The sequence below is a fragment of the Drosophila takahashii genome, chromosome 2L, assembly GCF_030179915.1.
Source record: "Drosophila takahashii strain IR98-3 E-12201 chromosome 2L, DtakHiC1v2, whole genome shotgun sequence".
NCBI lineage: Eukaryota > Metazoa > Arthropoda > Insecta > Diptera > Drosophilidae > Drosophila > Drosophila takahashii.
The window spans coordinates 25383233-25406570 of NC_091678.1; the positions used below are offsets into that span (position 1 = coordinate 25383233).

General features: G+C 38.6%; 1 protein-coding gene and 2 long non-coding RNA genes across 8 annotated transcripts; 1 reads left to right on the forward strand and 2 right to left on the reverse strand.

Annotated features, from left to right (window-relative positions):
• Positions 1-28: 28 nt before the first annotated feature.
• On the forward strand, positions 29-926 carry LOC138911895 (uncharacterized). Of its 2 annotated transcripts, none has more exons than XR_011417526.1 (3): positions 29-43; positions 306-496; positions 561-926. It is a non-coding gene; the product is annotated as an uncharacterized lncRNA (long non-coding RNA). The 2 variants fall into 2 exon arrangements; XR_011417527.1 differs by lacking the exon at positions 29-43 and adding an exon at positions 119-237 and having other exon boundaries at positions 310-496.
• A 464-nt stretch (positions 927-1390) lies between these two features.
• On the reverse strand, positions 1391-2502 carry LOC138911841 (uncharacterized). Of its 5 annotated transcripts, none has more exons than XR_011417497.1 (4): positions 2247-2502; positions 2053-2113; positions 1797-1987; positions 1391-1732 (listed from the first exon to the last, which is right to left on the reverse strand). It is a non-coding gene; the product is annotated as an uncharacterized lncRNA (long non-coding RNA). The 5 variants fall into 5 exon arrangements; XR_011417498.1 differs by having other exon boundaries at positions 1797-1983; positions 2247-2261; XR_011417495.1 differs by lacking the exon at positions 2053-2113 and having other exon boundaries at positions 1402-1732; positions 1797-1983; positions 2247-2492.
• Positions 2503-20712: 18210 nt separating this feature from the next.
• LOC108055962 (uncharacterized) lies at positions 20713-22800 on the reverse strand. The gene is made up of 2 exons (XM_044393681.2): positions 22409-22800; positions 20713-21184 (listed from the first exon to the last, which is right to left on the reverse strand). Exons 1-2 carry the CDS (start codon positions 22657-22659, stop codon positions 20713-20715), a joined length of 723 nt encoding a protein of 240 aa, XP_044249616.1. The 5' UTR covers positions 22660-22800.
• Positions 22801-23338: the final 538 nt, after the last annotated feature.

Consider the following 23338-nt stretch of genomic DNA (forward strand, 5'->3'; position numbering starts at 1 on the left):
AAAAGTGAAAATAGTTAGTTTTAATCTAAAAAACAATAAAAAGGTGAGTGATAAAATGAATTTTGTCTTTTTATAACCTTTATTTCAGCGTTACGAAGGTTAGTATCACAGATATTTTCGCCATTAATAAATATACGCCTCCGGATGCTATCTTCAACACAAATTCTGCATTTCAGTGACACTTGAAATGTTTTTAATCTTTACCAGTGGTAAATGGTGTGAGGTGTTCATTAAATGGTTGTATAAATAGTACTTCAGTACTAACTTAGTTGTTTAACTTAATCAAAATATAACATTTATTTCAGCCAGGCCGACTGAGACTTCTTGGGACCAGAAGTGTTGCGCCTGCGTTTGTCATATTTTATTTATTCTTCTCATAGTTTTTGATATAGATACCCGACATAAAACAACTGAACAGATGGTAAATGATCGGCCATGGCAAACCAGGCATAATTTCTGGAGAGATCCTTTAATTTTGTGCGGAGACCTAATAATGGTAATTACTCTTATTATTATTCCTGGTCTTACATTAATATCTAAATTATGTTTGGTATTTTCAGAAGACAGACAAGAAATGGATATCAAAGTACTGCATTCGGCCAAGCAAAACCCGGGAATGCTTCAGGCATTAAAAATTTGTAGTTCCAATGCTTCGATTGTAAATATTATTAATAAATACACAAACAAATATTACAAAAAACATGATTTTTATTGTGGAAAATCAGATACTGCAAAGCAGTGCAAAACCAAAACTGCGAGGGTCTGGAAAAACCAAAACTGGGAGGGTGTAGAAAAACAGATATTGCAAGTGGAGGAAAACCATAACTGGGTACGTGTGGAAAATCTATAATGCGGGAAGTCGAAAAACCAGTGGATTTTGTCCTGCATTCTTCTGCCAGAGATCCAGATAGAAACCTCATTTCCCCCTTACTTTTTGTGTCACCCCCGTGTATTTTGAAACCAGAGATGGAAGAAATGTAAGGGGTGAATGAGGTTTAGTCCCTTCCGCTTCTATGGAGAAACCTCTTGAAAATATGTTATTTTCCAGAGGAATTTGTTATATGTTTGTTATATGAATATGTTATTTTCCAGAGGAATTTTCCCGGTGGGGAAGTCTTTTCACTAATACAACTATACAATGTATTCCCTTTGAAAGTACGTGCGAGTGAAAGGGAGAGCAATCCCACCGGGAAAATTCCTCTGGAAAATAACATATTCATATAACAAACATATAACAAATTCCTCTGGAAAATAACATATTTTCAAGAGGTTTCTCCATAGAAGCGGAAGGGACTAAACCTCATTCACCCCTTACATTTCTTCCATCTCTGGTTTCAAAATACACGGGGGTGACACAAAAAGTAAGGGGGAAATGAGGTTTCTATCTGGATCTCTGGCAGAAGAATGCAGGACAAAATCCACTGGTTTTTCGACTTCCCGCATTATAGATTTTCCACACGTACCCAGTTATGGTTTTCCTCCACTTGCAATATCTGTTTTTCTACACCCTCCCAGTTTTGGTTTTTCCAGACCCTCGCAGTTTTGGTTTTGCACTGCTTTGCAGTATCTGATTTTCCACAATAAAAATCATGTTTTTTGTAATATTTGTTTGTGTATTTATTAATAATATTTACAATCGAAGCATTGGAACTACAAATTTTTAATGCCTGAAGCATTCCCGGGTTTTGCTTGGCCGAATGCAGTACTTTGATATCCATTTCTTGTCTGTCTTCTGAAAATATCAAACATAATTTAGATATTAATGTAAGACCAGGAATAATAATAAGAGTAATTACCATTATTAGGTCTCCGCACAAAATTAAAGGATCTCTCCAGAAATTATGCCTGGTTTGCCATGGCCGATCATTTACCATCTGTTCAGTTGTTTTATGTCGGGTATCTATATCAAAAACTATGAGAAGAATAAATAAAATATGACAAACGCAGGCGCAACACTTCTGGTCCCAAGAAGTCTCAGTCGGCCTGGCTGAAATAAATGTTATATTTTGATTAAGTTAAACAACTAAGTTACTGAAGTACTATTTATACAACCATTTAATGAACACCTCACACCATTTACCACTGGTAAAGATTAAAAACATTTCAAGTGTCACTGAAATGCAGAATTTGTGTTGAAGATAGCACCCGGAGGCGTATATTTATTAATGGCGAAAATATCTGTGATACTAACCTTTGTAACGCTGAAATAAAGGTTATAAAAAGACAAAATTCATTTTATCACTCACCTTTTTATTGTTTTTTAGATTAAAATTAACTATTTTCACTTTTTTTTCACTTTTTCCAACAAATTTAAAAATGATGTGACCCTGCATTATATTCTTGATAATACCATACAAAATGCAGATAAATGTGGGGTAATTTTCTTTGTAAAGTTGGGTCACACTTTGGCGCCGAATAAATATTTAAACAATACTTTTCAGGGACCGTAATCATTAAAGGTTACGTATATTATAGGTATATTAGGCATTTTTCGTGTTATCAATACCACCAACACGAATTTTTATATTTTAACAACACTTAAAAATGGCTTAGGCCACGATCTGACGATCAAATTATTTTATTTCACAGAAAATGTTTAAAAATATAAAAAACAAAAATAGTTTTCTTTGTAATTTAATGTAATTCCTTGATAAATGTGATCAAATATTTTAATCGTCTTACCGTGGCTTTTCTCTATAATTTGGTTGAATCCCACATTCATCCTTATTATTATTTGAAAAATGTTGAGTAAAATAAATTAATATTATCATTATAGACATTATGATAATAATGTTATATAGTTTACTTTTTTTGATTAACAATTATTAATATTTTTTCTACGACTTTTAAAATTACTAAAAATTAAAACTAAATGTGAGAACAAGTCTTTTGGTTTTGGTGTAAATCATAGGATTTTTGAATATTATAAGTTGGTGATTATTATTGTTAAAAAATATTATAATCGTAGTGCCACAGAAATCACACAGCGCATAAATGGCCTGATATTGATGCTACTCAGAAACCCAACCTCATTTAGCGCTCAGAAATTATCTATCCCTACACCGCCGCCTGCAAAAAGGAACAGGATTTCAAGAACACAAAAACCAACTTCTCACATTCCCGCTGGGTTTTTGCGATGACTTTTTCAGTCAATCGGTCTTTTAATAAGTCTCCCTGTGCGAGCGACATTCGTATCTCTCATTGAACGAGGTTCGTAACAGAGCGTCTCACGAACAGCTCAACGTAAAAGGCTCAACCGAAAACCAAAACGAAAGGAAACGAAGTGTGCTGCGCAGAGAGAGAACGAGGGGCACATGGTGGAACTATACAAGGTGGTCTCGTCAGCTCTGCTGAGGACGTTAAATATGTTTACCTTTCTGTCTCTCTTAGGCGATAGAATGAGATAGCTAGATAGAGACTGACACAAATAACGTCCTCAAAAGAGGGCAGCTCTCGCGACGAGATCACCTTGTATAGTTCCACCATGGAGGGGCATGCTATTTTTCGGTTGTTCTCGGGAGTAGAGCGTAAGGAAAAAAACGGTTAACAGTTATTTGCATGCTTTGCTATCAATTCGAATATTTTTGGTTCCAAGTTCAACATCAGAATAAAGGCTTTTATAAAGGCTTTCGTCGTTCAAGCTGGATAGCTTTACTTTATCACAATTTCTTTTGTTACCTCTCCCATTATTAAGATCTCCAACAGGAGGTGAAAAGTCTTCTTTCATTTTGCCAGCAAAATGGCTACAAAAGTGATTGATTAAAAAAAAAATTGATTGATTAAAAAAGTCCCCGGCTAAAGGCTTTAGCTACCTATTTGCCTCTCGCTTACTCATATGCGATAAATAAATAAACTTTGCACAATTATATTTATTTATATTCATAGATCTAGTAATACTATAATTATAAAGTAGTTCCTATTCTATTTACATTTATATTTAACTTTTAATTATTTGTTTATGTAATTATTTTTATAAAAATAATTTAAAAACATTAAACTATTCAGGGCATTAGGACCTGACCTGTTTCTTTTCTCAGTAATGATATTTCCTGCAAGGAGAAATGCTCGCTCCCCAGTGGCGCAATCCGCATTCGACCGAAATTGGGTATGGAGATAGAATGCATTCGAGAAGGTATATTCGTAATCGATCGTTTCTCCAGCTTCTGGAACGTAGGATTGTAAGGGGGCATTGTATTCGTTTCCTGCTCTCCCTTTTCATCGGGACTTCGGGAATCGTTCGGGTCGCACGTTTTTTTTCTGTTGAACGTTTCTATGATTTTTTAATTACGCACACATCCGAGCGCCTATGTTTTTTCAGCAAGTTTTGGTTTCCACGGCATGTTGTTTGTGTAATTTTTTGTCTACTCTTTTTTAACTCGCTTTTTTCTTGCAACGCGTCACTTGTGCCAGCTGTCTTAATAAAACAAATAATAAAATTATAATTTTTAGTTGAAAATCACATTCTTTAATTTGGCTTCGAATAAACCCCTATTACGTGCACACAAAAAAAAAACTTAGTAAAATCAACTGTAATAATTGTCAAACAGGCCCCAACCAGCAAAATTGTCAATTCTACTAAGTAAATAGTCATTTCACAACAACAAAATACACACAATTAGCAAAGACACAAACCCAAAGCAAAAACAAAATACACGTAACTATTTTAATAGTTACGTAACTATCTTTGTTGGTCAATTTTACCAAGCAAATTTTTTTGTGTGTGGTATACCAGTTCGTAAAGCATTTGCATTACAACCCTATATACAGGGTAAACCAGTCAGTAAAACGGGTGCACTACAAACCTATAAACCAGGTATCCTATTCAGTAATGCACTTGCATTACAGCCTCATATACTTGGTATGCCACTCAGTAAAGCGAATAGATTACCACCCTATATGCAACAGTATATAGGACGGTAATGCAGCACGAAGTGTGCTCGGCTACCGCCTACTTTCTCGATTCGAAGTATGCGGTTTTGAAGGTAACTAACGGAAAACGCGGCCAACCTCATGGAATCGTAAACAGTGTTGTGGTATGAAACCGAATGCATTCCGGCTTCGAAGTATGGCGGTCGGAATCGATTCTCGAAGGCAAATTTCCGCCATTGCACTATGGTCCGAGCGGCCGATTTTTTGGCATAAAGTCGAAATTTTTATGTTAATGTTTTGTATTTTTTATTTTAAATTCTTAAAGTTAATAGATCATACATATACAAACTTAAAAAAAAAAGCGTTAAAAGCTACACTAACGCTTTTTATGAGCTTTCAAAAGTACACAATCGATCAGCTGCTTGGACCAAGAAATTGGCGCCATAATATTTTCTTTACGTTTGTGCAAAAAAAAAAAACTTCTTTGTCCCGACTAAATTAAGTAAATTATGGAAATGAAAGATCAAGCTAAGTAATATTTAGTGTGTATAGTACATTTATGTGTAATCTTAGTGTTCGACCTGTGTTTAATTTCCAATTTATGTGTATTTTTATAGAAAATTAAAATTTGTTCCCTGTATTTAGTGGGATAAAACTAACGACCCGTCGTCTGCCCACAAAAACTAAGTACGCCAGTTTGTACATATACATGTCGTTTTTCAGCGCTAATAAACACCTTTTCCCCGTTCGTCCCCCTTTTCACGCAATTCCACACTATTCAGGGACCTTAAAGTTTCTTCGCAGCGATCTCTAGGATATTTGGCGCAGCAACAAGCGAAAATTTAATTTTTTTCGGATTGCATTTCTGTAAAAATTATCAATTACCACTTAAAAGATGATAAAACATCAAAAATAAATTTAAAAAAGTAGTTATTTTGAATTTTTCTTTGTTAAGCATTCGTAAGAGAAAGAAAAGGAAATGTCTCCCTTTGCTTATAATTCCGTTAAAAAAATTACAAAAATTATTGTGAGTGTGAGGTTTGAAAGATACAGAGTTGCACTTTTAAAATGTTTTGAGTTACATTACATACGAAGAATCCGTTCGTCTGCAAAATAGGTTCAAAGTTTGCCAAAAACAGATTTTTTCCAACTTTAATATCCTTTTTTTTAGAATCCTTGGGTGTGAAAATTTTTTCGAGAGCACATTTTGAGCGCGATTATTTAAAGCAAATAGGACTTTTAAGATTTCATCGAGGTATTTAAAAAAAGGTTACATTTTATAACACAGTGTAGTATTATGAATTTGCTTGTATGGGAGGCAAAAGAGGGCGTGGTCGCACAGACTCAAAAATTTGTTTGCATACTATTCTTTGTAAAAAAACAGAATGTGTAAAGTTTGAAGTCTGTGACTCAATTTTTAGAGTTTATGCCAAAAAAAATCGACTTTTGGACCATAGTGCATTGGGTCGGCTGCTGCATTACTTGAAGGAATGGAAAGCACCTGCAGCGCATCTGAATAAGGGCCGGTCTTCGAGTGCCGGCTAATATTTCTCGAAAAGATAAAGTCCCTGCTAAAGCCTAGTACTCAGTACGACGAAAACTGCTAGCTAAGCATAGGAGTAAGCGAGAGGCAAATAGGTAGCTAAAGCCTTTAGCACTGTTTGTGAATTGTCACTGTGAAGGAAGTAAGAAAAACAATTTTAAAAATTCTAAAACAATACACAAAAACCTGATGAGTGTCCTAAAAATTAGGGACATAAGGTGTCTTTGGATCAAAAATGCATTGTAGAAGAAAATATTTTTATTTAATTTTTAAACGCTGTTCACAAATGAAGATTTTTAAACTTTTCTGTGACTTTAAAATTTTGAATGCGCCCACCTCCTCTTGTGGTTGAGTAAGATTGAATTTTCCAAAAAGACCGTATAAAACAGACATGTAACTATTTAATTCCGAAAAGATTACCAAAATTGGTTGACCACTCTTGAAGATGTATCCCAAAAGACGAAGAAAATTTGTGATTTTCTTAAATTAAAGATACAGCAAATACCAGAGCTGATGGACTATAGGCGTAGTGGCTGCTTATGCTTAGAAAAGCCTCATTTATCGAAATAAAATGGTGGCAGGCCTGGACACCGACCCATGTCACATTTTGTCGGCCTGTGTAATCAATTGTTACACTTCTCGATAGCCATTGTAAATAGTCTGTCTGGGCTTAAAGCCCAGTACTCAGTTCGGCTAAGAGTTTTACTAGTCGAAAAATATTAATCTTTTAGTGTGACCGAAGTTTTCGGATTTCATCCGCAATGCACGTAGCATGGTCTTACTCTCAGCAAACAAATCAACTGGCGCCAATTTTAAAATATTACAGAACGTTGAGCCTACCTGGGTCGCAAGCTTTAAATTCCCTGTTGAAGAGGCGATATGTATGGCAGCAACTCCTACAGGCAGTTTTCCATTGATTTTTGTGGTTTTCATTCTATTTATAATATGTTATTGGCACACCGCTTCTGCACAAACACAGCCAAAGATCAAATTTTTTATTCTTTGGGCCGCGGCTAAAGCCTAGTACTCAGTACAGCCTAGTACTCAGTTCGGCTAAGAGTTTTACTAGTCGAAAAATATTAATATTTTAGGGTGACCGAAGTTTTCGGAGTTCATCCGCAATGCATGTAGAATGGTCTTACTCTCAGCAAGCAAATTAACTGGCGCCAATTTTGAAATATTACAAAATGATTAGCCGACCTAGGTCGCAAGCTTTAAATTTGCTGTTGGAATGAGGATTTATATTGCTGCAACTCCTACAGGCAGTTTTCCATTGGTTTTTGGGGTTTTCATTCTATTTATAATATGTTATTGGCACACCGCTTCTGCACAAACACAGCCAAAGATCAAATTTTTTATTCTTTGGGCCGCGGCTAAAGCCTAGTACTCAGTACGACGAAAACTGCTAGCTAAGCATAGGAGTAAGCGAGAGGCAAATAGGTAGCTAAAGCCTTTAGCCGGGGACTTTTTTCACCGCGGTACTCAGTTGAGCTAAGGAAATGGTAAGGAAATACCAAAAAAATACTAGATTTAGCGGATGAATTCCGATGAACGCCTTTAGCCGCGGCCCAAAGAATAAAAAATTTGATCTTTGGCATTGTTTGTGCAGAAGCGGTTTGCCAATAACAATGTATAAATGGAAGGAAAACCACAAAAACCATTGGAAAACTGCCTGTAGGAGTTGCTGCAATACATATCGCCATTCCAACAGGGAATTTAAAGCTTGCGACCCAGGTCGGCTCAACGTTTTGTAATATTTTAAAATTGGCGCCAGTTGATTTATTTGCTGAGAGTAAGACCATGCTACATGCATTGCGGATGAACTCCGAAAACTTCGGTCACACTAAATGATTAATATTTTTCGACTAGTGAAACTCTTAGCCGAACTGAGTACTAGGCTTAAAGGCGTTCATCAGAATTCATCCGCTAAATCTAGTATTTTAGTGGTATTTTCTTACTATTTCCTTAGCTCAACTGAGTACCGAGGTGGGAAAAAGTCCCCGGCTAAGGGCTTTAGCTACCTATTTGCCTCTCGCTTACTCCTATGCTTAGCTAGCAGTTTTCGTCGTACTGAGTACTAGGCTTACGACGCAAACTGCTAGCTAAGCATAGGAGTAAGCGAGAGGCAAATAGGTAGCTAAAGCCTTTAGCTGGTACTTTTTTCCACCGCGGTACTCAGTTGAGCTAAGGAAATAGTAAGAAAATACCACAAAAATACTAGATTTAGCGGATGAATTCCGATGAACGCCTTTAAGCCTAGTACTCAGTTCAGCTAAAGCCTAGTACTCAGTTCGGCTAAGAGTTTTACTAGTCGAAAAATATTAATCTTTTAGTGTGACCGAAGTTTTCGGAGTTCATCCGCAATGCATGTAGCATGGTCTTACTCTCAGCAAACAAATCAACTGGCGCCAATTTTAAAATATTACAAAACGTTGAGCCGACCTGGGTCGCAAGCTTTAAATTCCCTGTTGGAATGGCGATATGTATTGCAGCAACTCCTACAGGCAGTTTTCCAATGGTTTTTGTGGTTTTCCTTCCATTTATACATTGTTATTGGCAAACCGCTTCTGCACAAACACAGCCAAAGATCAAATTTTTTATTCTTTGGGCCGCGGCTAAAGGCGTTCATCGGAATTCATCCGCTAAATCTAGTATTTTTTTGGTATTTCCTTACCATTTCCTTAGCTCAACTGAGTACCGCGGTGAAAAAAGTCCCCGGCTAAAGGCTTTAGCTACCTATTTGCCTCTCGCTTACTCCTATGCTTAGCTAGCAGATTTCGTCGTACTGAGTACTAGGCTCTAAGCCTAGTACTCAGTTCGGCTAAGAGTTTCACTAGTCGAAAAATATTAATCATTTAGTGTGACCGAAGTTTTCGGAGTTCATCCGCAATGCATGTAGCATGGTCTTACTCACAGCAAACAAATCAACTGGCGCCAATTTTAAAATATTACAAAACGTTGAGCCGACCTGGGTCGCAAGCTTCAAATTCCCAGTTGGAATGGCGATATGTATTGCAGTAACTCCTACAGGCAGTTTTCCATTGGTTTTTGTGGTTTTCCTTCCATTTATACATTGTTATTGGCAAACCGCTTCTGCACAAACACAGCCAAAGATCAAATTTTTTATTCTTTGGGCCGCGGCTAAAGGCGTTCATCGGAATTCATCCGCTAAATCTAGTATTTTTTTTGGTATTTCCTTGTTTCCCTAGCTCAACTGAGTACCGCCGTGGAAAAAAGTCCCAGCTAAAGCCTAGTACTCAGTACGACGAAAACTGCTAGCTAAGCATAGGAGTAAGCGGTAGGCAAATAGGTAGCTAAAGCCCTTAGCCGGGGACTTTTTCCCACCTCGGTACTCAGTTAAGCTAAGGAAATAGTAAGAAAATACCACAAAAATACTAGATTTAGCGGATGAATTCCGATGAACGCCTTTAGCCTCGGCCCAAAGAATAAAAAATGTAATCTTTGGCTGTGTATGTGCAGAAGCGGTGTGCCAATAACAATTTATAAATGGAAGGAAAACCACAAAAACCAATGGAAAACTGCCTGTAGGAGTTGCTGCAATACATATCGCCATTCCAACAGCGAATTTAAAGCTTGCGACCCAGGTCGGCTCAACGTTTTGTAATATTTTAAAATTGGCGCCAGTTAATTTGTTTGCTAAGAGTAAGACCGTGCTACATGCATTGCGGATGAACTCCGAAAACTTCGGTCACACTAAGAGATTAATATTTTTCGACTAGTAAAACTCTTAGCCGAACTGAGTACTAGGCTTAAAGGCGGTTATCAGAATTCATCCGCTAAATCTAGTATTTTAGTGGTATTTTCTTACTATTTCCTTAGCTCAACTGAGTACCGAGGTGGGAAAAAGTCCCCGGCTAAGGGCTTTAGCTACCTATTTGCCTCTCGCTTACTCCTATGCTTAGCTAGCAGTTTTCGTCGTACTGAGTACTAGGCTGTACTGAGTACTAGGCTTTACGAACAGTTGTTGTGGGAATTGGTTTCCATAAATATCTATGATCAAGCTTTTTCAATATTATTTAAAAGCTTTTGCACAGCTCAAATATGACATTAAGCGTACTAATATTAATTTGCAGCAGTCTGTGATTTTCATTATTTTTGTACTTTGTAAATTTGGAGTTCCAGATTGTTTGGCAAGGATTTTTTTAGGAAGTCATGAGTTTGTGAGTTACGTATTTTCCAATAATTTTCTCCACACTATTGGTGTCGAACTCTTTCAAGAGGGAAAACAATTGGCGGCAGTTGAACGTTGGATGTCCATCGATTTAAGTCCAAGGATAAGGCTCACCACCTTATAATTCTTTTCGTAGTGCATCGTTACTCCAAATAAATTACGCTTGACGTAATTATCTGTCCACAAATCCATTGTTAGTAACGCTCCTCCTCGACTAACCACTTCTTTAAACTCAGTGCTGAGGAGTTCTCTTTTTCATCAGCCTCTTTTTGGCACTTCCACAGGGCAGATGGTTGCTTATATGCTTGACATCATTTGTGCCGGTTTAAATTGGACGTCTGATTGCCAACATAGTTCACGATTTTTCTGCATGAACGGCAGTAATGCGGTTATTCCACGACATTGTTCGGCTCAGAAAGGGATAAATATATACACTAGACATCTGCATAAATAACAAAAAATACGTATTCGAATTGACAATGTTAAAATTGAGTTGTATAAGTTGGAATATGTAGGGAAACTGTCTTGTCAGTCGCGTATTTAACATTGATATTCGAATATCCCGTAAATTCTTTTCCAACTTTGTCCTCCGTTGTTTCAACTGGGTTGACATCTAAATATTCCGCAAATTCATCGCCAGGTAAATTGGTTGCTGCGCCATTTGTGCCAGAATCTTTAAGAAACTGGTTCATTATTTCTTTGCAGTCAGAAATCACAGTTTCCATTTCAGCGGGCGATAATTGTATTATTGGTTGGGGGGAAAGGAATAAGGCCATGTCATGATACTTTGTCAAATTGTTACTGTTACTGTGCATACAATTTGGTTAACTAGTTCGTTCTTAATACATTGAATAATATCATTATTATTCGACTAGATCTGGCAGGTTTTCTTTAATTTATTTAGTTTCGGGAGTATCAGGTTAATTGTAGGGCGTTTTGACGCTTCCAAGACATTTTCCAAATCGGACCATTCGTTAGAAAGTTATGCGCAACCAAATGTTATATATCCATCTCCCTCGCACTCCCTCATCGCACTCCCTTTTGGGCCGGTTTCTCGAATGCCGGCTAACATTTCTCGAACAGATAAAGTCCCTGCTAAGGCATTTTGGCTTTCTCGAGCACCAATGTGAGAGCTAACTTTGACAGGGACTCAGAGTCCCTGCTACGCGTTTTTGGCTCGATAAAAAAACAGCTGATTTCCCAAAGCCAACTAAGAGGAAAAAACGAATAACAGTTGACTTTGCCTTTGAATTGTACCCACGGTTGCCACATGAACAATTTTTTATGAGCCAAATAACGATCAAAAACGCGAGAACGCTATAGTCGGTTTGGAGTCTCGACTATCTAATACCCGTCACTCGGCTTATAACTTTTTAATGAATGGTCCGATTTGCAAAATGTCTTCTACATTTATACTTATACAGACACATTTAAAAATCGTTAGTGGGCGATTGTGGGCGTTAGACGCGGCGTGGCCCTCGGCTGAAATAAACTTGCGCTGCGTAGGAAGCCCAAGAATATGTGTGGAAAATCTCAACCTTCTAGCTTTTGTAGTTTCTGAGATCTCAACGTTCATACAGACGGACAGACGGACAGACGGACAGACGGACAGACGGACATGGCTAGATCGACTCGGCTAGTGACCCTGATCAAGAATATATATACTTTATCGGGTCGGAAACGCTTCCTTCTAGCTGTTACATACTTTTGCACGAATCTAGTATACCCTTTTACTCTACGAGTAACGGGTATAACAAGAGAGAACGCTATAGTCGGGTTGGTGTCCCGACTATAATCGTAGCTCAGCTAAAGGGAGTGCGAGGGAGATAGTTTCCGATAGTTTCCTATATTTTGATAGCGTATAACTTTTTAATGAATGTTCCGATTTGAAAAATGTCTTCTACATTTCGATAGGTATAAATATACACAACAAAATTGCATTTATACTTCTCCGAAATTTTTAAAAATGTGGGCGCAGGACCCATTTTAAAATCGTTAGTGGGCGATTGTGGGCGTTAGAGGGGGCGTGGCGCTCGGCTAAAATAAACTTGCGCTGCGTAGGAAGCCAAAGAATATGTGTGGAAAATCTCAACCTTCTAGCTTTTGTAGTTTCTGAGATCTCAGCGTTCATACGGACGGACAGACGGACATGGCTATATCGACTCGGCTAGTGACCCTGATCAAGAATATATATAATTTATAGGTTTGGAAACGCTTCCCTCTCGCTGTTACATATACCATATACCAAATTACCATACCAGCGAAACAATTTAGTTTCGATCTGGCACTTTTGGGTTTTAGACATTAATCACTTTTAAAATTGCAATAAAAAATTCATAATAAAAAACAAATTCGTTTTTTTTCAAGATTAAAATATTTTTTATCGCTAAAATTGGGCCAAAGAGCCAACCAACCAAAAAAAGAGCGAGATTTGGCTTAAAAGAGAGATTATACCCAAACAGCACGCCATTTTTTGCGCTTTACAGCACAATTCGGTGCGTTAACAGCACTCTGTAATTGTTTGTCGTTCAGATAAATTAAAGCAGTCGAGAAAGCGGATTTGCTTTTACGAACAGTTTATTTCATTTCTTGTCATACCCGTTACTCGTAAAGTAAAAGGGTGTATTGTATTCGTGCAAAAGTATGTAACAGCTAGAAGGAAGCATTTCCGACCATATAAAGTATATATATTTTGATCAGGGTCACTAGCCGAGTCGACCTAGTCATGTCCATCTGTCTGTCTGTCCGTATGCACGCTAGGATTTCGGAAACTATAAAAGCTAGAAAGTTGGGATTACCCATACATATTCTTTGGCTACCTACGCAGCGCGTGTTTGTTTTAGCCGGGGCCACGCCCCCTCTAACGCCCACAATCGCCTTAAACTATTTTTTAATGTGTCTGGCACCCACACCTTTAAAGATTTTGGAAAAGTGAATTCAGTTTTATTGTGTTAATCAATACCTAAATTTTAAATTTTTCAAATTGGACCATTCGTTAAAAAGTTATGCGCGATCAAAGTTTTATATCTCCATCTCCCTCGCACTCCCTTTAGCTGAGTAACGGGTATCTGATAGTCGGGGCACCCGACTGTAGCGTTGTCTCTTGTTTTGTTTAGTTTGGTTAACTGAGTGACAGGTGATAGTCGAGGCACTTGACTATAGCACTCTCTCGTGTTTTTATACCAAACGTTGATGTTTAAGGCCAAAGCCAAATATATTTACATGTATATCTAAAAATGGCCCCAAACCAGCACCCTTAAAAAACGATATTTTTAGTTGCATTTAAATTTAATTTGGGCAACTGCTTTACATTAATATGTACATTATAAACTATGAATATTAAAGCAATTTATAAAGTAAGATAGCGCAGGGCCTTGTCCAAAAAAGTATGTTCCGAACTTTTGCGACTGTCAGTAGGTCGTCTGTTCTGGTCACGAGTGGCCTCGCTTTCTGCGGGACCGCAAAACTCCAGATGTTCGGTGTAGGGGGTTTTGGGGTATTCTCTCTTCAACACCATATTAATGATCCGAGATCTTGTAGAGGTATGCTTGGACTGCGTTATTACCACGGAGCGCGGACGTACGAAGGCCCCGATGTGTAAGCCTCAGTACTCAGTTCGGCTAAGAGTTTTACTAGTCGAAAAATATTAATATTTTAGGGTGACCGAAGTTTTCGGAGTTCATCCGCAATGCATGTAGAATGGTCTTACTCTCAGCAAGCAAATTAACTGGCGCCAATTTTGAAATATTACAAAATGATTAGCCGACCTAGGTCGCAAGCTTTAAATTTGCTGTTGGAATGAGGATTTATATTGCTGCAACTCCTACAGGCAGTTTTCCATTGGTTTTTGGGGTTTTCATTCTATTTATAATATGTTATTGGCACACCGCTTCTGCACAAACACAGCCAAAGATCAAATTTTTTATTCTTTGGGCCGCGGCTAAAGCCTAGTACTCAGTACGACGAAAACTGCTAGCTAAGCATAGGAGTAAGCGAGAGGCAAATAGGTAGCTAAAGCCTTTAGCCGGGGACTTTTTTCACCGCGGTACTCAGTTGAGCTAAGGAAATGGTAAGGAAATACCAAAAAAATACTAGATTTAGCGGATGAATTCCGATGAACGCCTTTAGCCGCGGCCCAAAGAATAAAAAATTTGATCTTTGGCATTGTTTGTGCAGAAGCGGTTTGCCAATAACAATGTATAAATGGAAGGAAAACCACAAAAACCATTGGAAAACTGCCTGTAGGAGTTGCTGCAATACATATCGCCATTCCAACAGGGAATTTAAAGCTTGCGACCCAGGTCGGCTCAACGTTTTGTAATATTTTAAAATTGGCGCCAGTTGATTTATTTGCTGAGAGTAAGACCATGCTACATGCATTGCGGATGAACTCCGAAAACTTCGGTCACACTAAATGATTAATATTTTTCGACTAGTGAAACTCTTAGCCGAACTGAGTACTAGGCTTAAAGGCGTTCATCAGAATTCATCCGCTAAATCTAGTATTTTAGTGGTATTTTCTTACTATTTCCTTAGCTCAACTGAGTACCGAGGTGGGAAAAAGTCCCCGGCTAAGGGCTTTAGCTACCTATTTGCCTCTCGCTTACTCCTATGCTTAGCTAGCAGTTTTCGTCGTACTGAGTACTAGGCTTACGACGCAAACTGCTAGCTAAGCATAGGAGTAAGCGAGAGGCAAATAGGTAGCTAAAGCCTTTAGCTGGTACTTTTTTCCACCGCGGTACTCAGTTGAGCTAAGGAAATAGTAAGAAAATACCACAAAAATACTAGATTTAGCGGATGAATTCCGATGAACGCCTTTAAGCCTAGTACTCAGTTCAGCTAAAGCCTAGTACTCAGTTCGGCTAAGAGTTTTACTAGTCGAAAAATATTAATCTTTTAGTGTGACCGAAGTTTTCGGAGTTCATCCGCAATGCATGTAGCATGGTCTTACTCTCAGCAAACAAATCAACTGGCGCCAATTTTAAAATATTACAAAACGTTGAGCCGACCTGGGTCGCAAGCTTTAAATTCCCTGTTGGAATGGCGATATGTATTGCAGCAACTCCTACAGGCAGTTTTCCAATGGTTTTTGTGGTTTTCCTTCCATTTATACATTGTTATTGGCAAACCGCTTCTGCACAAACACAGCCAAAGATCAAATTTTTTATTCTTTGGGCCGCGGCTAAAGGCGTTCATCGGAATTCATCCGCTAAATCTAGTATTTTTTTGGTATTTCCTTACCATTTCCTTAGCTCAACTGAGTACCGCGGTGAAAAAAGTCCCCGGCTAAAGGCTTTAGCTACCTATTTGCCTCTCGCTTACTCCTATGCTTAGCTAGCAGATTTCGTCGTACTGAGTACTAGGCTCTAAGCCTAGTACTCAGTTCGGCTAAGAGTTTCACTAGTCGAAAAATATTAATCATTTAGTGTGACCGAAGTTTTCGGAGTTCATCCGCAATGCATGTAGCATGGTCTTACTCACAGCAAACAAATCAACTGGCGCCAATTTTAAAATATTACAAAACGTTGAGCCGACCTGGGTCGCAAGCTTCAAATTCCCAGTTGGAATGGCGATATGTATTGCAGTAACTCCTACAGGCAGTTTTCCATTGGTTTTTGTGGTTTTCCTTCCATTTATACATTGTTATTGGCAAACCGCTTCTGCACAAACACAGCCAAAGATCAAATTTTTTATTCTTTGGGCCGCGGCTAAAGGCGTTCATCGGAATTCATCCGCTAAATCTAGTATTTTTTTTGGTATTTCCTTGTTTCCCTAGCTCAACTGAGTACCGCCGTGGAAAAAAGTCCCAGCTAAAGCCTAGTACTCAGTACGACGAAAACTGCTAGCTAAGCATAGGAGTAAGCGGTAGGCAAATAGGTAGCTAAAGCCCTTAGCCGGGGACTTTTTCCCACCTCGGTACTCAGTTAAGCTAAGGAAATAGTAAGAAAATACCACAAAAATACTAGATTTAGCGGATGAATTCCGATGAACGCCTTTAGCCTCGGCCCAAAGAATAAAAAATGTAATCTTTGGCTGTGTATGTGCAGAAGCGGTGTGCCAATAACAATTTATAAATGGAAGGAAAACCACAAAAACCAATGGAAAACTGCCTGTAGGAGTTGCTGCAATACATATCGCCATTCCAACAGCGAATTTAAAGCTTGCGACCCAGGTCGGCTCAACGTTTTGTAATATTTTAAAATTGGCGCCAGTTAATTTGTTTGCTAAGAGTAAGACCGTGCTACATGCATTGCGGATGAACTCCGAAAACTTCGGTCACACTAAGAGATTAATATTTTTCGACTAGTAAAACTCTTAGCCGAACTGAGTACTAGGCTTAAAGGCGGTTATCAGAATTCATCCGCTAAATCTAGTATTTTAGTGGTATTTTCTTACTATTTCCTTAGCTCAACTGAGTACCGAGGTGGGAAAAAGTCCCCGGCTAAGGGCTTTAGCTACCTATTTGCCTCTCGCTTACTCCTATGCTTAGCTAGCAGTTTTCGTCGTACTGAGTACTAGGCTGTACTGAGTACTAGGCTTTACGAACAGTTGTTGTGGGAATTGGTTTCCATAAATATCTATGATCAAGCTTTTTCAATATTATTTAAAAGCTTTTGCACAGCTCAAATATGACATTAAGCGTACTAATATTAATTTGCAGCAGTCTGTGATTTTCATTATTTTTGTACTTTGTAAATTTGGAGTTCCAGATTGTTTGGCAAGGATTTTTTTAGGAAGTCATGAGTTTGTGAGTTACGTATTTTCCAATAATTTTCTCCACACTATTGGTGTCGAACTCTTTCAAGAGGGAAAACAATTGGCGGCAGTTGAACGTTGGATGTCCATCGATTTAAGTCCAAGGATAAGGCTCACCACCTTATAATTCTTTTCGTAGTGCATCGTTACTCCAAATAAATTACGCTTGACGTAATTATCTGTCCACAAATCCATTGTTAGTAACGCTCCTCCTCGACTAACCACTTCTTTAAACTCAGTGCTGAGGAGTTCTCTTTTTCATCAGCCTCTTTTTGGCACTTCCACAGGGCAGATGGTTGCTTATATGCTTGACATCATTTGTGCCGGTTTAAATTGGACGTCTGATTGCCAACATAGTTCACGATTTTTCTGCATGAACGGCAGTAATGCGGTTATTCCACGACATTGTTCGGCTCAGAAAGGGATAAATATATACACTAGACATCTGCATAAATAACAAAAAATACGTATTCGAATTGACAATGTTAAAATTGAGTTGTATAAGTTGGAATATGTAGGGAAACTGTCTTGTCAGTCGCGTATTTAACATTGATATTCGAATATCCCGTAAATTCTTTTCCAACTTTGTCCTCCGTTGTTTCAACTGGGTTGACATCTAAATATTCCGCAAATTCATCGCCAGGTAAATTGGTTGCTGCGCCATTTGTGCCAGAATCTTTAAGAAACTGGTTCATTATTTCTTTGCAGTCAGAAATCACAGTTTCCATTTCAGCGGGCGATAATTGTATTATTGGTTGGGGGGAAAGGAATAAGGCCATGTCATGATACTTTGTCAAATTGTTACTGTTACTGTGCATACAATTTGGTTAACTAGTTCGTTCTTAATACATTGAATAATATCATTATTATTCGACTAGATCTGGCAGGTTTTCTTTAATTTATTTAGTTTCGGGAGTATCAGGTTAATTGTAGGGCGTTTTGACGCTTCCAAGACATTTTCCAAATCGGACCATTCGTTAGAAAGTTATGCGCAACCAAATGTTATATATCCATCTCCCTCGCACTCCCTCATCGCACTCCCTTTTGGGCCGGTTTCTCGAATGCCGGCTAACATTTCTCGAACAGATAAAGTCCCTGCTAAGGCATTTTGGCTTTCTCGAGCACCAATGTGAGAGCTAACTTTGACAGGGACTCAGAGTCCCTGCTACGCGTTTTTGGCTCGATAAAAAAACAGCTGATTTCCCAAAGCCAACTAAGAGGAAAAAACGAATAACAGTTGACTTTGCCTTTGAATTGTACCCACGGTTGCCACATGAACAATTTTTTATGAGCCAAATAACGATCAAAAACGCGAGAACGCTATAGTCGGTTTGGAGTCTCGACTATCTAATACCCGTCACTCGGCTTATAACTTTTTAATGAATGGTCCGATTTGCAAAATGTCTTCTACATTTATACTTATACAGACACATTTAAAAATCGTTAGTGGGCGATTGTGGGCGTTAGACGCGGCGTGGCCCTCGGCTGAAATAAACTTGCGCTGCGTAGGAAGCCCAAGAATATGTGTGGAAAATCTCAACCTTCTAGCTTTTGTAGTTTCTGAGATCTCAACGTTCATACAGACGGACAGACGGACAGACGGACAGACGGACAGACGGACATGGCTAGATCGACTCGGCTAGTGACCCTGATCAAGAATATATATACTTTATCGGGTCGGAAACGCTTCCTTCTAGCTGTTACATACTTTTGCACGAATCTAGTATACCCTTTTACTCTACGAGTAACGGGTATAACAAGAGAGAACGCTATAGTCGGGTTGGTGTCCCGACTATAATCGTAGCTCAGCTAAAGGGAGTGCGAGGGAGATAGTTTCCGATAGTTTCCTATATTTTGATAGCGTATAACTTTTTAATGAATGTTCCGATTTGAAAAATGTCTTCTACATTTCGATAGGTATAAATATACACAACAAAATTGCATTTATACTTCTCCGAAATTTTTAAAAATGTGGGCGCAGGACCCATTTTAAAATCGTTAGTGGGCGATTGTGGGCGTTAGAGGGGGCGTGGCGCTCGGCTAAAATAAACTTGCGCTGCGTAGGAAGCCAAAGAATATGTGTGGAAAATCTCAACCTTCTAGCTTTTGTAGTTTCTGAGATCTCAGCGTTCATACGGACGGACAGACGGACATGGCTATATCGACTCGGCTAGTGACCCTGATCAAGAATATATATAATTTATAGGTTTGGAAACGCTTCCCTCTCGCTGTTACATATACCATATACCAAATTACCATACCAGCGAAACAATTTAGTTTCGATCTGGCACTTTTGGGTTTTAGACATTAATCACTTTTAAAATTGCAATAAAAAATTCATAATAAAAAACAAATTCGTTTTTTTTCAAGATTAAAATATTTTTTATCGCTAAAATTGGGCCAAAGAGCCAACCAACCAAAAAAAGAGCGAGATTTGGCTTAAAAGAGAGATTATACCCAAACAGCACGCCATTTTTTGCGCTTTACAGCACAATTCGGTGCGTTAACAGCACTCTGTAATTGTTTGTCGTTCAGATAAATTAAAGCAGTCGAGAAAGCGGATTTGCTTTTACGAACAGTTTATTTCATTTCTTGTCATACCCGTTACTCGTAAAGTAAAAGGGTGTATTGTATTCGTGCAAAAGTATGTAACAGCTAGAAGGAAGCATTTCCGACCATATAAAGTATATATATTTTGATCAGGGTCACTAGCCGAGTCGACCTAGTCATGTCCATCTGTCTGTCTGTCCGTATGCACGCTAGGATTTCGGAAACTATAAAAGCTAGAAAGTTGGGATTACCCATACATATTCTTTGGCTACCTACGCAGCGCGTGTTTGTTTTAGCCGGGGCCACGCCCCCTCTAACGCCCACAATCGCCTTAAACTATTTTTTAATGTGTCTGGCACCCACACCTTTAAAGATTTTGGAAAAGTGAATTCAGTTTTATTGTGTTAATCAATACCTAAATTTTAAATTTTTCAAATTGGACCATTCGTTAAAAAGTTATGCGCGATCAAAGTTTTATATCTCCATCTCCCTCGCACTCCCTTTAGCTGAGTAACGGGTATCTGATAGTCGGGGCACCCGACTGTAGCGTTGTCTCTTGTTTTGTTTAGTTTGGTTAACTGAGTGACAGGTGATAGTCGAGGCACTTGACTATAGCACTCTCTCGTGTTTTTATACCAAACGTTGATGTTTAAGGCCAAAGCCAAATATATTTACATGTATATCTAAAAATGGCCCCAAACCAGCACCCTTAAAAAACGATATTTTTAGTTGCATTTAAATTTAATTTGGGCAACTGCTTTACATTAATATGTACATTATAAACTATGAATATTAAAGCAATTTATAAAGTAAGATAGCGCAGGGCCTTGTCCAAAAAAGTATGTTCCGAACTTTTGCGACTGTCAGTAGGTCGTCTGTTCTGGTCACGAGTGGCCTCGCTTTCTGCGGGACCGCAAAACTCCAGATGTTCGGTGTAGGGGGTTTTGGGGTATTCTCTCTTCAACACCATATTAATGATCCGAGATCTTGTAGAGGTATGCTTGGACTGCGTTATTACCACGGAGCGCGGACGTACGAAGGCCCCGATGTGTAAGCCGCTGACTTCAGATTCAGCGGAGTCTGAATCCTGACTCGAAATGCCGACGCAGCTACAATAGGAGACACTGCTGCGCGCTGAATGGGAGACACTTCCGTAGGCCTCGTCTTCGTAGGTACAGTATTCGGGCAGACAAGGAGCCCGGGGTTCTGACACCGCATAGGGAATACACTTCGCCTCCAGGTACAAGAGAGGCTCGTCAGCGGCCTCATCGGCACTGCACTCATAGAAATTTTTACCCTAAATCGCCCTAAAAAACTGACTTTTCGCCCGTGGATTTAGAAAATCGCCCATAAATCGTATCCGCTGGCGATTCGCCCGTGTATTTAGAAAAATTTTCTAAAAAATCCCGATGGAAATTTGGTTTAATTTAGGGTGATTTTTCTTGAAATAAGAAATATTTTCCTTTTTTTAGGGTGATTTGCCCTAATTTTAAGGTGTATTTTTCTAAAATTAAGGGCGAATTTTCTGTTTTTAAAGGCAAATGCCCTAAAAAATTAGACAAATTAAAAAAATTCGAGTTTGAGCATGCTTAACTGAATTTGGGAAGCATGTATTTTTTAATCGTGTATATTCTGGGAACTGGGACTGCTTTAATTACACAAAACCGGCGGAGGACACTGTTTCATATTGTTGTATTGGTGTGTAGCTTATATGGGAGCTGCGCTAAGAGGGGGGCCCGATCTATACAGAACAGCCGTTAGAACTGAAAAATCATGTTTGTAAACGAATTAGGGAAATAAATATGAGGAGAAAAAACAACTTACTTTTTTTGGTCATTGCGAGAATCGAACCCACGACCTCTCGGTTTAGAGTCTAACGTCCTAACGCTGCACCACAGACCCATCGCGCAAGACGACGAACAAACTCTGCACATATCTTATTTTCTTGAGGTCTACGTTATAATATGACTAAAGGCAACTAAACCGTATAAAGTATGCTTTTAACTCAGAACTCCCATACGTTTTTAAGGTTTAAAGACTACTTTAATTTAAAATTCGGACGAAAAAATGTCCTCAGTATTATAATGTTTACAAAAAAAAAAACATAAAAATCAAGTTGAATCACACAGGGTTCGAACCCACAACCTTAGTCCTCATATAGCAAAGTTGAAAGCGCAAGTGATTAGACCGCTGGGCTACCGAATTTCACACTTTTGGAGTGATTTTTAAGGCAAATCGCCCTTGTATTTAGAAAAATTTTAGAAAAAAAATTAGGGCAATTCGCCGTTGGATTTAGAAAAGGTCAAAACGAAGCAAATCGAAAAAAACCGCCCTAAATATTAGAAAAATAGAAAAATTAACCCTAAAAATATTTTTTTATGGTCACCTGCCTTAAATTTATGGCAAATTTGTCGTGAAAATAGAAAATTTTTCTCAGTTCAAAGGCGAAAAATTTTTTAGGGCGATTTTCTAAAATGTAGAAAAATATTTTTATGAGTGTGGGTGTTGGACTGGCGCAGCGTTCGTCCTTCAACTCGTTCATACGCGCCTGCTGCAGCTTTTGCTCACGTCGGTGCTGTCGACGCTCGTCCCTCTCTTTTTCTAGGCGAGAGATGGTTTCCAAACTGTCGACGAACAAGTTCAGATCGCGCTGCCTAAAGTGGGCTGCGTTCAGAGTGAATTTGGTGGATATTGACGGCAGGTCTTTCGCGTATGCGTCCAGGATCTGGGTGCAAGTGTATGCTGGCATCTTGATATGTTTGAGAAACTGAACTGAAGCACACGTCTTTTCGCTATGGTGGCAGCTCGACAACTGTAGCTAGTGGTTCCCTTTCGGGTCTTATTATATGCAACAGGTAGGCACGTAATTTTTTTATTGCGGGCTTTGGGCATTTCATACCTGAAATGACCAATAAACTAACCATATGTTCCATAGGTAGTCAATAACGGAACGCAAATGTAATCCGGGAATTTGTTAATATGTATTTCTCATTTCAGGTTTTCCCTAATCCTCAAAGCTCAAATTGACCTGTAAGGAAACAAATCTTTCCAATCCGCCAATGTAACCTGACCCAATATCTGTAAAGGCTCATCCCATGTGAAACGTGACAGGCAAATTGAGGTCAAATCTCAGAAAATATCCAAACGGTTTTTTCGATAGAGGGTTGAAATATAACGAATATTCATTAAAAAAAATTCATTAGAGCTGCTGTGTTTATACGATGCCGAATTCACGCTATCATTTCGCGCTTTCGGCCGATTCGTGTCTGTATAAACGCCATTTCGCGAATTCGGCAACACACGAAAGTTGACTATAATTTCAGCCTGAAAGCGTGAACTGGTGGTGCGCAACCAACTTAACGCTATACAGACCAGGTCGCAGCGCTATGCATAAAAGTTAAAAAATTAAAACGCAAATTCAGAAAACA